At 44.5% G+C, this 16396-nt stretch overlaps 1 protein-coding gene across 5 annotated transcripts in view; it reads right to left on the bottom strand.

Annotated features, from left to right (window-relative positions):
- Nucleotides 1-16396, bottom strand: part of CCDC87 (coiled-coil domain containing 87) — a 75932-nt gene that overhangs the window by 50956 nt on the left and 8580 nt on the right. For all 5 annotated transcript variants that reach the window (XM_068276992.1, XM_068276995.1, XM_068276994.1 and 2 more), the window contains exons 4-8: nucleotides 14024-14166; nucleotides 10264-10514; nucleotides 7711-7963; nucleotides 5866-5956; nucleotides 3457-3542 (exon numbers count right to left, since the gene is read on the bottom strand). In XM_068276992.1, the coding sequence (XP_068133093.1) occupies nucleotides 3457-3542; nucleotides 5866-5956; nucleotides 7711-7963; nucleotides 10264-10514; nucleotides 14024-14166 (824 nt within the window). The remainder of the gene's footprint in view (nucleotides 1-3456; nucleotides 3543-5865; nucleotides 5957-7710; nucleotides 7964-10263; nucleotides 10515-14023; nucleotides 14167-16396) is intronic.

Genomic DNA, 16396 nt, shown 5'->3' with positions numbered 1-16396 from the left:
ACATGCTGTGTTGGGGGACATACTGTCTGCACATGCTGTGTTGGGGGACATACCTTCTGCACATGCTTTGTTGGGGGACATACTTTCTGCACATGCTGTGTTGGGGGACATACTGTCTGCACATGCTGTGTTGGGGGACATACTGTCTGCACATGCTGTGTTGGGGGACATACTGTCTGCACATGCTGTGTTGGGGACATACTGTCTGCACATGCTGTGTTGGGGGGCATACTGTCTGCACATGCTGTGTTGGGGGACATACTGTCTGCACATGCTGTGTTGGGGGACATACCTTCTGCACATGCTTTGTTGGGGGACATACTTTCTGCACATGCTGTGTTGGGGGACATACTGTCTGCACATGCTGTGTTGGGGGACATACTGTCTGCACATGCTGTGTTGGGGGGCATACTGTCTGCACATGCTGTGTTGGGGGGCATACTGTCTGCACATGCTGTGCTGGGGGGCATACTATCTGCACATGCTGTGCTGGGGGGCATACTATCTGCACATGCTGTCTTGGGGGACATACTATCTGCACATGCTGTGTTGGGGGACATACTGTCTGCACATGCTGTGTTGGGGGACATACTGTCTGCACATGCTGTGTTGGGAGGCATACTATCTGCACATGCTGTGCTGGGGGGCATACTATCTGCACATGCTGTCTTGGGGGGCATACTGTCTGCACCTGCTGTGTTGGAGGGCATACTATCTGCACATGCTGTGTTGGGGGGCATACTATCAGATTTGGTTAAATAGGAGACATAAGGGCTGCACATGTTAACAGGTAATAGTTTACATTACCTAGGCTCAATGTAATGTTTTCTACATTTTACCTATACTCCGGCCCCCCAGCAGTCTGAAGTATGTTGACCCGGCCCTTGACCGAAAAAGTTTGGGGACCCCTGCTCTAGATGGAACATTGTAAATTCCTATTTCCACTAGTTCTGCATGAGTTTTTCTGGATCCAGATTTCTGGATGTGGCTATTTGGCATTCATCAGTTTTTCTGCATCCAGAATCCGCCTGTAGTGGAAACAGGCCCTAAGTGTTTCGCCATAACAAATGCAATCATTTTGTAGGCAGCTTCTCAGTTTCAGCCCCATTTAGTAATTAAATTAAGTATTATACTCTGTCCATTCTCATGTAATGATAAAAGAATATAAGGTCTGCTAGCTTGAAGAAGGCCAGTAGGGGAGAAAGGTACTTTTGCCTTAATAAAAGAGGTTTGGTTTGACATTACCTAATTTCACGTAGTCATTATTATAATCATTGCTATAAACCATCTCCTGCAGCTATAAATGCTTTTAACCAAGGTGACATTGAGAGTACATTTTTGCAGGGGTCTACAGCATTAAAGGTAGGTACCGAGCAGACGTGTATCTGGAGCCGTGCAACTAGGGCACCTGCTATAGGCGCCCCTTGTCACTAATCCCCAGGGAGGTGCATTGAGGAGTAAATGGGCAGCAAGTTTGTGCAGCCGGCAAGTCGGCGACTTGTTCCTCCCTCCCACCCGCCAGGTCTGAATCACTCACACTCCCTAAACTGTCTGCCTTCAGCCACGCGAGTACTTTGTGTCCTGAGGGAGAAACTCTCAACCCAGCCAGCTATTCATGTCCCCATACACACACTCCTTCCGCCCAGCACTGTTGCACCGCTCGCTAGTTGGCTGCAGGTTGGGCATCCCCTCACGTGATTGGCCGAGCGGTGCTGCTAGGGTTGATGGGATCAGAGAGGAGAACTGCCTGCCGACGGACCGAGGCTCATACAGAGTGCGCAGTGTGCACACACTCGCTGTATACCCTGTGAACAGAGGCAGGAAGAGCTGAGACAAGCTCTTTGATAAATTAAAGGTATTTATCAGACCAATAACCAGCTTAAGTACTTACTGCAGGGGGCTTCTCACTGGTGGTCTGACCTGATAAAATCCTGCTACTTTACTCACCATGCTTTCTCTCACACACACAATGCTTGACACATACACCATCACACATACACCATCACACACACACCTACTGGGTCTACAAAGGTCTGAGCCCGTTGGCTTCCAGCACGTAGCCCCCCCCCCCCCTTCCCCTACCCCCCTTCCCCTACCCTTGGTGGTTTACTATCTCCAAATAGAGACACATTGGTGACCTTTTGAGCAAGTGGCCATGGGTACATGCCAGAGGCCAGTAGGCACGGCCCTTGTGAGACTCAGCAGGTAGTAAAAACTTTATTTAAAAGAAAAAAAAATCACCCACACCCTGCAAAATCATCTATTAAAAGCGATTTAAAAGCAATTTTGCATTGCACCTATCCTTCGCATTGGAGCAAAATTGCTCCTAAAATGCTGCAGGACCTGCAGTTTGTACGAAACCTGCTCTGCCTATGATGCTAGGCAGGATGCGGTTATTCAGGGGGTTCTTGGGGGGCACAATTGCAGTGTCTGCCATGGGTGCTATTTTACCTAGATACGCCACTGGTACCGAGGGGACATTGAGAGTACATGTATGCAGGGGCCTTCAGGACTAAAGGTGGGTACCAAGGGGACTTTGAGAGTACATGTATGCAGGGGCCTATAGGACTAAAGGTGGTTGCCAAGGGGACATTGAGAGTACATGTATGCAGGGGCCTACAGGACTAAAGGTGGGTTCCAAGGTGACATTGAGAGTACATGTATGCAGGGGCCTACAGGACTAAAGGTGGGTACCAAGGTGACATTGAGAGTACATGTATGCAGGGGCCTACAGAACTAAAGGTGGGTTCCAAGGTGACATTGAGAGTACATGTATGCAGGGGCCTACAGGACTAAAGGTGGGTACCAAGGGGACATTGAGAGTACATGTATGCAGGGGCCTACAGGACTAAAGGTGGGTACCAAGGGGACATTGAGAGTACATGTATGCAGGGGCCTACAGGACTAAAGGTGGGTTCCAAGGTGACATTGAGAGTACATGTATGCAGGGGCCTACAGGACTAAAGGTGGGTGTATGGACTTGGGGATCTGTGGCGCAGCAATAAAAGATGCAGAGGTAGAGACCACACTAAAGCCCCTGGACCAGAGGGGCCATGAAGGGCCCTCCTTCAACTGCTGTATTAGTTCTTCATTGGTTCTATGCTGGTAATGATCACCTTTATATGTGCTTTGAATAGTGGTAATCATTAGCAAACTGTTCCCCTCCCCTTGCTTACAACTCTCTGTCACTGCAACTGTTTTTGCCAGATTTTGGTGCTCCATATCAATTGCTTTATAGGGATCCAATGTAAAACTTGCACTGGGGCTTAGTTACACCACTGCTTGGGGTTATGCCATTCGTGGGGTGTCATGAAGTAAAAGTCTGTTCAGAGTCCTACTGTTCATATATACCTTCACAAAAAAATAATGATTTGATTTGTACTATAAAATAATGCCCTCAGAAAAAAAAGGAGAAAAAAGTTTCTAATGGTACATGTAAGCTCAGGAAACACCAACCTTCATAGTTATGCACCTTCTATAACGGCCTTCTGTTTCCTGCTCTTTCTCATGCCCGAATGAGCATGGTGTTGTCACAGCTGCATCTGGGAGGAAACACAGAGACATACTTTGTGGCAAGTTAAGGTGCCCACAGACATTAACAGCTGGTCGCATACACAGTCAAGATCCAACCAACCTTACATTTCTATTGACTTCTTTGCTTGTCAAGGAGAAACAATAGTGAATGGGCGATCTTTCCCACCTGCCTGATCACTTTCAACCAATAATATCTGGCCAGCTGTGTCTGCAGAAAACCTACTGACATAAGACTATTGCCCAAAGTAGCTAGACAGTGCCTGGGGCCTGATATAGACAGTGCCTGGGGCCTGATGCAAGTGTTAAGGGCTGGCAACTGTTTAACTCATGTGATCAACAATTCACGTGATTCACTAAACACAATAGTGTTGGGCAGACATTAGCTTGCCTGCCCATGTAAGAAAGAACTAGCCTGGATGCCTTGCCATATCAGTATTCTTTTTACTTCATTCAGTTAGTGGACTTAGATGTGGGAGGCATTATTTAACATAAAAAATATGGGCACATGAGTATTACACTTCTGTTCTGCTTTACTGTGGTGATAACACTTATTGATCTAGTCAGAATGGTACTTTTTTACCACCAATTTCTTTTTTTTATTAATTAATAAGCAATGTGGCAGATGTGCTCCTCTTAGCACCTATATCCCAGAGTAACTCAAACAGTACAGAACTGACAAGTGGATCGCCACACACATGGGTGGGTAAATTCACCCTAAACATACAAATATTGATTTTAGAGTATGGCGCTCTACACCTATCAGTTCACAGCAACGTCAATGCAAATAAATAGTCCCACTCTGCACAAAAGTCCATGCATCAATGTCCTAGGCAGTGACTGAATTTAGAGTTGCCGCAATCCTCTACTCTGTTTCAATGTTGGCATACAGTTGCAATATAAGTAGGTATCACTCTCACCAGATGGGTGGGCTGATTATTTAAAGTCAGCATCAATCGCATTTGTACAGTATTGTGGCCTTTCACGATCAGCCTCTTCCTCCTGTTAATAGCTCAAAGACAAGGAACAGCAGATAGCGTAATACTGTATGGAGACCTGGTATCAGTTAGCCCTCCACCAGCAATAATAGCCCCAATCCGTGCCGGGAAACAAAGATAGCACCACCACTCTGTGTATCCACGTGAAGTGAAAATTCAAGGCTCACCAAATGCCGTGGCTGACCATGACAGTCCAGCAATCACGTTTTCCAACAGACTTCCTATGCGTGATCAGCAACCTTCTCCCTTTATGAACTCAAATAAAGAGTATCATAGCATAACTCCGTTTATTAAAAGATTGTAAAAGATAGTAGTACACTCACATTTAAAACTCAGAAATGCGCATGTAAATAAAACAGTATCAGGACGTCCTCACCACCGCCATGCTAGCGTCTCTCCACTCGCCACGAGGCCTGTCATGGTCAGCCACGGCATTTGGTGAGCCTTGAATTTTCACTTCACGTGGATACACAGAGTGGTAGTGCTATCTTTGTTTCCCGGCACGGATTGGTGCTATTGCTGGTATTGCTGGTGGTGGGCTAACTGATACCAGGTCTCCATACAGTATTACGTTATCTGCTGTTCCTTGTCTTTGAGCTATTAACAGGAGGAAGAGGCTGATCGTGAGGGGCCACAATACTGTACAAATGCGATTGATGCTGACTTTAAATAATCAGCCCACCCATCTGGTGAGAGTGATACCTACTTATATTGCAACTGTATGCCAACATTGAAACAGAGTAGAGGATTGCGGCAACTCTAAATTCAGTCACTGCCTAGGACATTGATGCATGGACTTTTGTGCAGAGTGGGACTATTTATTTGCATTGACGTTGCTGTGAACTGATAGGTGTAGAGCGCCATACTCTAAAATCATTCTTTTTTTTATTATTTTACATGCATTTTAATAAATTAAATAAAACAATATCAATATGGGTTTCCCGTCAACCCTCTTGTAGCCCTTTGTCCACCATGGAAGCTGGTATAGACAGAAAGCCTGTGGTGAGGGAAGCATGGGACTCCACCAACTGAACAATACAGGTTGAATTTGGGAGTATACCATGTGGCTTGTGTGTGACGCCACACACATGAGCCTGGCGGTGCTTGGGGGAGACAGGAGAGGAGTCCAGGAGTCACCGCAGCGGGAGAGGTGAGATTTGCAATGCATAGCAGTCGAGGGTCTGTCGGTTGTTTGCGGTATTGCAAGCCGTTATCACTGTACACCCGACTGACCACGTTGGACCGAGTTTTTCCAGCTTACTCGATTGATACATTAGACCGATTTCGTCCCGAAGCAGACTTTGGTTTAACTTTTAGCAAACATACAAATCCTTACAGTGCATATCCTTTATGAATTTGCTGCAGTCTTCTTGTCTGGGAATCAGCTTGTACACCTTCTCTATATCCAGCCGCTGTATGTTTTCAATCTAAAGATAACAAATTTATAGCAGATATTATATATCAGATACACTCATGGGTAAAACAAAAGGGTCGTGATCAGCCAAACACATACAGATCATTGTAGGCAGACCTCTTTTTAATAAGCGGCTGAGCTGCTCGTTTTTCGGGCAGTTCAGTCTCCTGGCTGCCAGTCACAAGCACCATTCTAATTACATGCAGCCAAATGTCAGCATTTGGTAATACCAGACGTGTGACATGTGGTGGCATTTGCTGCCGGTAAAAAAAAAGTTTCGACGCATCTGAGGACGGCAACCATGAGGGTGTCGCCTGTGCTGAGCTCTAGCAAGCACATGGATGGTGGTGGGGGCCACTGACAGGCAGTGAAGAGGCCTAAGTATCTTAACCCTTTAGCAGCCACATATAGTAAAACTATATGTGCACTGCAGGGCCACATTTTTTTATGCCGCTGGGTAACTGTGCGTTCCCCAGCCTGGCAGACCCTATGTATAGAATGGCAGGGAGCTGTAATATTTACTTGTCCAGTCACTGGCTCGGCTACTCCTTATTCTCTAGCCACAGTGCTGCAATCCCGACATCCTCTTCTGAGTCCAGATCACATATCACCCATCTTCCACCTGGTGGTGGAAGAGGGGGGATGGAAGAGAAGAGTCTCTTCCGCTACCCATTTTCTACCACCGAGGGGCACTGTAACATTATCACCATCCTCTGGGTTCCAATCACATATAGTGATCAGGACCCAGAAGGCATGTTGGGAGTGCAGCACCGCAGTGCAGGAAGAGAGAAGGAAAGCCGATCCAGCCGTCCAGAACAGGTAACTATGACAGCTCCCTGCCCCTGCTTTGCGTGGCTGCATAGGTTTAGCTAGCATTGGATGTCCTGCCCTGCCTTATCTCACATCTCAAAGGTTAAAGGAATGATGAATTTAGTGGCATATGGAAGTACCATTTTATCCCATTTTATAACATGGCAGTTGTCTGGCTGTCATGCTGATCTTTTGGCTTTAGTGGTGTCTGAGTCATACTTCTGCAACACCTGTGCTTCTGTCAGAGACATCTGGAATGAGGTTCCATACAAATAGTGCTGCAACTCTAGGAAAGTATACAAGGGAGAGATAGTTGATGGCCATCAATGGCAGTTAGTTTTTTATTTGCATCTTTTAGTTCACTTAAATAAATAAAAAAGGTTTGCATTAAGACTGCTTACACACAGGGACGTTACAGGCGCACGTTAGTGCAGCCTGTAACGCTCCCCCAACGCACAGCAATGTAACACAAGTGGGCTGTTCACACTGCCCACGTTGCGTTACATGTAACGCAACATGCTCAGTCATGTTGGGGAGGAGCGGAGAGCGGCCAGGCACATGGCTAATTAATATTCACTGCACGTTGTGACGTGCAGTTTTTACTTCCTGGTGCGGCCGCTCTGTGCGGCGATTGGCTGGCGGGACCACGTGATGCCGCATGCGTCCAAGAGTACGCATCACGGACGCCAGAGTGAGCTGCACAACGCGGCTCACTCTGACGTCCACATCGAAGAGCACCAGGCCCTGCGTTAGGTGCACGTTATGCGACCTTAACGTAGCACCTAACGCAACGTCTTGGTGTGCAAGTAGCATAAATGCTATGGATAATATTTTGAGCTGTCAGGAAAACAATTACAGGCATCTGATAGGTTGCTGTGTGGAACACCTGCATTTTTCTTTTTATCAATATTCGTATATCAGGTGAACTCATGTAATATTTAGAGTAATCTGACTTACTTGCATGAGATCTGTTTCTCTTTGGGTTTTATGAACAGCAATGTTTGGCCTGCCAAGTCTTATGAAATATTCCATGGTAAAGTTTTGTTTAGACCTTTTATATGTAGCACTCTTCTTGTTCGCGTGCTGAGCCATCTGGGTGGTGTGCTGCTCTTCAGACATCTGCTCACTGTGTCCGGAAAGCAATGGTTTGTTAGCTTCCAGCTCTCTTATCTCAACAATTAGGTGATGCCTGATTGAAAATACATTGAAACTAAAAAAAAAAAAAAAAAAACACTGAAAAGCTGGGACAAAATACAGGACCACTGTAAACATTTAAAATAACTGAAACCAAGACACAATACGGGGGAACTGAGTAGCTACTGTGTTTTCCCAACAATAAACCCTACCCTGAAAATAAGCCCTAGATGGAATTTCAGGCATGCTGGAAATATAAGCCCTACCCCGAAAATAAGCCCCAGTTTAATGTAAAGCAAATTTAAGCCACGTATACCGTTCCATGTATACATGTAGTCTCCTGATTTGCTCACAGGGCACCAGACTGTCATGTCAGAGACGGAGGGGGAAGGCAACTGCAGACTTACAGTGGTTGTTGTGCCGATCAGGTACCGGTCCTGTCATCCCAGCACACAGCAAGGTTATCAGCTTTGTGCAGAGTTGACAGGTGCCTGACCAGTACAGTAGCATACCCTCCTATCCAGCAGAGGATGGGGAAGGCAGGAAGGCACACAGCACAGGAACTCAGGAATTAAGAATTCTGATGATGTTCCAGAATGTGATGAAATTACTGAATATGGATAAATTAAATGGAATTGTAATTCATTGTTGATGGAATTCAGTTTGGATGATGTTCCAGAATGTGATACTGTAAAATTTGAGTTTGGAGAATGATGTTCTAGAGTGTGATAACATTCAAAATAAATTTTCATTTTTTGTTCAAGAATATATGTAGTTTGTTCATTGGATTCATAGAAATATAACACATCCCCTGAAAATAAGCCATAGCACATCTTTTGGAGCAAAAATTAAAGGGTACCTGAGATGTAATAAAAGAAGAAATGTATACATACCTGGGGCTTCCTCCAGCCCCCTTCCGGCGGATTCGTCCCTCGCCGTCCTCCTCCGCCGACCTGGATCCTCCGCTGTGGGCCCCAGTAATTCGGCCAGTCGGCACAGGCATAGTCAGGCCACACGGGCTCCCCCGGCCGGCAGTGTTCTGCGCTTGCGCAGTGATACTGCACAGGCGCAAGACGCTCCCGGCAACGGGATGCCAAGTGCTGCGCATGCGCACTACACCCTGATTGCCCCTATTACCGGGGCCCAGAGCGGAGGATCCAGGCGGTGGAGGAGGACAGCAAAGGACCGATCCACTGGAAGGGGGCTGGAGGAAGCCCCAGGTATGTATAAATTTCTTCTTTTATTACATCTCAGGTTTACTTTAATATAAGACACTATCTTATTTTCGGGGAAACACGGGGTAGGACATAATACAGAACCACTGAAAAACTGGGACACATTATAGGGAAACACTGGAAAGCTGGGATACCTTTAGGGCTGTTTTACACCAAGTGTGCTATAAAGAGATTTTCTGATCGTCAGTGCTTTCCAGTGTTTTGAAAAGTGTTTGGACAATGAAATCCTACAGAATCATATGCCAACATAATTCTTTTTATTAAAGGGACACTTTGCCTGGGACTATTACCAGCCTGGGACTATTTGCCTGGGACTATTACCAGCCCCCTTTAGCCATCCTGTACCCTCACAGTCACTCACGGAGCCTCCGGTTCCCTGCTGCCAGCTAGTTTTGTTTTCGCTATTGCAGATGGGAACCCGAAGAAAAATACGCGTGGCCAGGCCTGTCGGGCCTGTCAGCGAAAACAAAACTAGCTGGTGATGTGGAATCGGAGGCTCCGTGAGTGACTGCAAGGGCACGGGACGGCTGCAGGGGGCTGGTAGAAGCCCCAGGCAAGTAAATTTGATATTTTATTCCTGGATTAAGTGTCCCTTTAAATCCCAAAGTGCATGTAGCATTTTTGGAGCGATTGAGATTCTGTAACAAGTATAGAAAAGTAAAAGCGCTGTGAAAATCACAAGACCTTTAAGATCTCTTGCAAAAAATTGCTATGAGATCCCTAGCGTGGTTTGGTGTGCAGCAGTGACATACTGTGAAGCTGGTACATACTATTGGGTAGGAGAGAAGCACTAGAAACCTACATCACACTAGGAGGCTTTGTAATACTGGGGTGCACTAGAAAGCAGCAACACAAGGGAGGTGGGAACTAGAAAATTGCAACAGGCAATGGACTGAATGGGAGCATAAAAGAGCGAGGACAAACTATGGAGGCACCAAAACATTGTCAACCTCCATTTGTCATACCTGACTAAAGCCACACCTGCTTTTGGTCACTTTTTATTTTTATTCTTTTTTATTTTTATTAACCCAAATTATTTCTTCAGACTTCTATCTGATAGCTTTATATACATTAAAAACGTTATCAGACGTAATTTTTATTGAAAACTGCGTGAAAAACAAGTAGCTTTATTGGAACTTACAATTTTGAGCAATCCAGTAACAGCTGTGCTTTGCAGCGTGTGAGATTAGCATCATGTGAGAAGAGAGAGTGGGACTTATTCCAGTCCATCTTCAGCAAGTAGTGGAGGAACAGCTGCTCAGAAACGATCATGAGGTGGCTGAGGAGGCGCCGATGTAGGTGCCGCTTTCCACTGGACGTTAACAAGGCAGTGCATAGCACACTGGGAATACTGTCAGTGGCAACGCTCACCTCTCCTAGGATGATCTCCTCCTGTCCAGAGAGAAAATCAGTAGGCTATTAACCATGAATGAACCACACCTGTGATCCCTGTGTTTAACACATACTGCAGTTTAAAGGAAAACTGTCACTAAAAGATTGATATAATGTACCTGATACACCAACAGGAATACTGACTGCAGGACTTCCTAGCCTCCTCATCTTAAGGTGCCCATACACGCATCAATTCATTTACCCACAATGGAGGTAATAGATCAGAATCTGATCATATTGTGTTCAATTTCAACCACAAACAGCCTATCGAGTTTCTATAGATTTCTGGAACTCTATTGGCAATCAGTCGAACTAGAGCATTGCACTGTTAAATGCTATGGTCCTTCTATTAACCACCGTTCCTGCCACGTCCCCATTCAACAGAAGTTTTTCTCTCGATCAATACTTCAGACCAATTTTAGGCCACAATCGATCGATATTAAATGAGTGAACGAAACTGCCAGGCATCAAATGGCAAAATTGTGTATGGCCTGGTTTATTGTGGCAGAAATTGGCTTACTGCTTGTCCCATTCAGAACATAACGTGAAATAAAATTCCAGTACCAACCACTGTCCTTAAAGTGACCCTATAATGCATTCATGCATATGAAGACACTGCCATATCCTGAAACAGATGTGTTTAATATAAGCACAGATGTTGTATCTTAACCTGAAAATGGTTCTTCTTTGTAATCCAACCATGAGAAAAATGCACGTCAAGACTGACTTCTAAGTAGTTGAATATGTAGCTTAAAGGGCACTGCACACACTTGACTTTTTTTTTTACAATGACCCTATACATAAGGGAGGTTTGTAACACAGTATGCTGTTGTGGGTTAGGGGGAGCACAGTTGCTTACCAGCGGTGGGCTGTTCGTGAAGCTCCTCGTCCCTGTGAAGGTCGCCATCACTGGCGCACTCCCAGCATGTATTGTGGGAGCGCATCACACAGGTGGATCCTTTAAAGTGCAGAGAGCTGCAGCTGGTGATTGCGAACTTCACAGGAATGGGGGCTGTTCAAGCATCCCCCAGTAGGTAAGCAATGGCACTCCCCCAACTCCCAGCCCCCCATGGAGGTTCATTGTAAAAAAAATGGGTGCTCAGTGTCCTTTAACTTGCTCACTCCTTTGTGAAGACTCTTCACCCCTCCCTTCTTGTGGCTCCATGCTGTTTGGAAGGTGGGAGAGAAGATAGCTTGAGTCATCGGAAAAGAGTGGGTGAGAATTGATTACATAGTAGTAAGTTTAAGCAGACTTGATTGAGCTGCAGGATTTTCAGATTGCTGGATGACACAGAAGAAAAGTTTCTCAGAGTAATAAATAGCAGCTGTGATTTAATGAATCCCTCCAGTTGCAAGGTAGAAGAGTGGAGTCATAGGCATGGATCCACTCCGGGGTCACTTTCAAGTTAGATACTTACCTCTGCAGTTGGTAGCCTCTGGGTAGTCCAGAGGCTTCCAGGATTTTGAAGAGCCTACTGTTCCTGTGCAGGGTCCCTATTCATATTCTGGCCACATACCCTGCCGCGGTCAAGCGCATCCGGACTGAGCATGTGCAAATGAGGTCTGCACATGCTCAGTAGAACAAAGCCACTGGTGCACAGCATGCAGAGCACCTGATCTGAGTGGGGTGAGGTTACAAATCGGCTGAATGACATTGCAGACAGAAAACATTCAGTGTCTGGCAGGTGGGAAGCCGAACTGCCCGACAAGCACACAGATCAGTCTCCTGTGTGAAGGAGGCCTAACAGAAACTGGCAGATGGGAATGTGAGGGTAGGAAAACACTGGGCAGAAATGCTAATGCTGTGTAAAACGCTAGCGTTAACATACATAATGTGAGTGAATGGGACGCATGAAAAAACGCATATGTTCACGTTCTGCAATGTGCGTTTTAGAAAACGCCAAACTCGCTGCATATTTTTCCCCAAAAATATGTAATTTGCAGAAAAAAACATATGCAATTTATATGTGCGAAATGCAAATGTATTAAAATGCAAGCAAAACGCAAGAGAAACGCATGTGCGAAACTCAATCCACTCAATCAAAAAAAGTATGATATAATGAATTGTATGTGTAGTATAGAGAATTAATAGAACATTAGTAGCAAAGAAAAGTCTCATATTTTTATTTTCCGTTATATAGCTTTTTATTAATGTATAACATTGCATCATTCTCTGATATTTGCCGTTTACAAACTACACTCTACATTTTAAACTATGAAACTGAGCAGAGCTAATGACTCTCTGAACTTCCCTGCAGTAAAATCTGAAGTTGTCTTTCACTGTTTCTTTGATGTAGAGTATAAGTGCTTCAGAAAATAGCACTGCTCTCTGACTAAATTAGTCAAGACACAAAAGGGGGAGAGAGCCCTGCTCTTGCGACCTTACAATCTAAAGGGAATTGAGGGGGGGGGGGGGGGGCAAGGAGGGATGAATGCCTAGTAAGTTCCCAGCCTGAACGTTTGCTAGCTAAACCCATGGATTAGTTAGGTGTACAAAATTAGTAATCAAGGCTTCTGTTCTGGGCAGCTAACATTCCTGCAGGAAGGCAGAATTTGTGGACAGTGTTATGGAAAACCTGCTCAGAATTTGAGTACACAGAGTGCTGTTCCCATGGTTCCATAGGAACATAATTTGAGCTTACAGTCAGGTTTGGAAATTCATACCAAATTAATTTGTAATTATCGTAAGAGAACAGAGGCGCCAGCAGGATAAAAGGTAATAAAAGTTTTAAAATTTTCTGGGAGGCAGTGGTGGACTTACCTCCGTAAAGCAGACTCAAAATACTGTCTGAATCAAATACATTTATTGTTGGTACCCCAAAAGATGCAACGCATTTCGCAGGCACAGCCCGCTTCATCAGGCAATAAGATAGGGGACAAACAGTAGCTCGTCAGTATAACAAATAGCTTCGTGCTACTGACAAGCCACTGTTTATTATTGCCTGATGAAGCGGGCTCTGCCTGCGAAACGTGTTGCATCATTTGGGGTACCAATAATAAATGTATTTGTTTCATTCAGACAGTATTTTGAGTCTGCTTACCGAAGGTAAGTCCACCGCTGCCTCCCAGCAAATTTTAAAACTTATATTACCTTTTATCCTGCTGGCGCCTCTGTTCTCTTACGATAATACTGTGTCCACCCCTGGTGGAGGGGTGACCTACCCCTACTTTTCTGATCTACAGAGAGCGACATCTTAATCCTGAGTGAGGACAGGTCTAATCTCCTCACCTGCATCTACAGTGGTTGCCTAAGAGGTAACCCATGTTTGTGAGAGTATATTCATCTCACACTTACATTTATCCACAGTTTCCAATACATACTACACTATATTGGGCTCTCGATGTTTCCTATTTAATTTGTAATTACACTAAATTACAAAAAGAATTACGCAGCTCTAATCTATATTGAAAATTTATAGTGAAAGTTGACTTTCCATCTGGGTATCCTATTAGATTCTAAAGATCTATGGATTTATCGAGTTTAAAAATGCACGTAATACTGTACATACAAATATTTGCCTGACATCTGTGGATCCAGGAGCAAGTGCCGATTTCCCATGTAACCGCCTTCTAATGACATCACACAAAACATCTGGAGAAGCGCTGAGAATGTCTTTCAGGAATGGAGCCACTGGACAGGTATAAATATCTTCTGTTTAAACAAAGCACACCATAATCATTAAAAGAGTTATACAGGAGAATATACTACTGCCAACCCAAAATTAGTATGCATAACAAGCAGACGCTGCATGGCAAGTATCTGTCAAATGGTTATTCAAAGAACACTACGGTACCTACAACTGGACACCTTTTTCTAGAACACATTTCATCACTCCAGAGCAACCTCTTCAGTCTTGAAGAGTTAAGGAGTACTGTCGGTGTTCAAATTCACACACCTAACAGCAGGATGAGGTGCGTTTCATTTAACTCCGATACTTCCTTCATCCCAGCTGGAAGGAGGAAGTATCAGAGTTAAATAAAACACACCCACCCTGTCCTACTTTTTGGGGCTGTAATGGTGCTGAGTGTGGGTGTTCAGGTTCCAAACCATGATGTCCCAAATTAAATCACCAATGCTATTAGGGAGGATCCTTGGAATGTTTTCAGTATATTCAGTAATTCAGTACTGCTGATCCTAATATTGGTCATATTTAAGCTTTTTATGTTCCACTTATAGCGCTGCCTGTCTTAAGCCATGTACACACTAGATTTAACTCTGTCGGAGCAATTAATAAAGCAATAAAGTAAAGATCATCTCGGGTGAGAATCAAGCATGCGTATGAGAGGCCCCTAACATTGCCTAAAGATCCAGCATGGTGAATCTTTAGTGACCACTATTGTCCAAGCAACCCCCCTCTTCTCCCCCTCCATAGTAATAGAGGCATGGCTGGCCTGCAGGCTGGCGACACATCTGTACAGCCACGGCCCCTCACTGTTGCCTAGTTCTCATGTATACAAGGCTTTAGAGTACTACAGTTCTGTAGCTCCGCCCTCACCATAGTGCTGCCCATCATGAAGCTTCTATGTAGGCCATTGTCAGCCATGTGGATTGGGGTCACAGATAAAGAAGTGCTCCAAGTCAAAAGGAAGGAGCATAGACTGGAGAGATGGCCAGTGTAAGACTGCACTGTTGCGGTACTGGTCGGTTTTGCTAACTTTTTATGCACTTTGATACCTTTTGTTTTTCATTAAGGACTTAGTTTATTGAATGAACAACAAACAGCAAACATATAACAACTCAGTCAAGTAAATACGGCTAGACATATAGATACAATTATACCCAAAAAGGAAAACAATCATTGGGGATCAATTCACAAAGATTAAAGCATTAGGTAAATCAAGTATGTGTTCAGTATTTATCTCCAGCTCTGACCAGCCAGTAACTCACAATCTCTCCATGCGATAAAAGTTGACATATGTAGCAGACAGCAATAGGGAGGGCCAGACAGCCAAAAGAGAGAGCCACACAGCCCTGCTTCTTACCCCATTTGATCCAATACTCTGATGGGCAGGACCTCAGAACGGCAGAGCAGGAGAAGGAGACATTTAAAAAGGCTTTTCTTTATCCCATTAGATGTTCATATCTGTATACTAATACACAGAAGAGCTCTCTCTAGTATAGATTCACATCTAAAGGGATGACGGGGATGCACTGGACAGAAAATAGAACGGCTCATGCACAGACTTGTAAGAGAACACTAAAGGTGGGTACACACATCAGATAAAAGTCTTTGGAAAATGAAAGATCACAGACCAATTTTACCCCCTTCCATGTAGTATATGAGCATACTCTACACAGTCTATTCTATTGAGCTGAACTCCCCATCAGATAAAAATCTTTGCAAGATGCTGAACACAAAGATGCTGTACAGACACAACAGATCAGTATCTGCAAAAGATCAGTTCCTGCAAAATGCATTCATAGTCTATGATATCTGCAGATCTCATACACACCTTGTTTAATGGACAATCATCTGCAGATCAGACAATTATCTGTAAATCTGAAGATCCATCCTGGTGGATCTGATGTGCAGATGATTGTCCGTTAAACAAGGTGAGTATAAGATCTGCAGTTATCGTAGACTATGAATGCATTTTGCAGGAACTGATCTTTTGCAGGAACAGATCTTTTGCATGTGTACATCCTCCTTGTTTTCAGCATCTTGCAAAGATTTTTATCTGATGGGGAGTTCAGCTCAATAGAATAGACTGTGTAGACTATGCTCATATACTACATGGAAGGGGGTAAAATTGGTCTGTGATCTTTCATTTTCCAAAGACTTTTATCTGATGTGTGTACCCACCTTAATAGCTTGCTGCCTGACCTGCTCCACAGCAGGAGAGACTACCAAGCAGGGCTTAGTGAATTGAAGTATGTTTAT

This window comes from Hyperolius riggenbachi, chromosome 3 (assembly GCF_040937935.1).
Source record: "Hyperolius riggenbachi isolate aHypRig1 chromosome 3, aHypRig1.pri, whole genome shotgun sequence".
NCBI classification, from domain to species: domain Eukaryota; kingdom Metazoa; phylum Chordata; class Amphibia; order Anura; family Hyperoliidae; genus Hyperolius; species Hyperolius riggenbachi.
The sequence above is the reverse complement of the archived record's forward strand: the minus strand, read 5'-3'. Positions and strand labels throughout refer to the sequence as shown.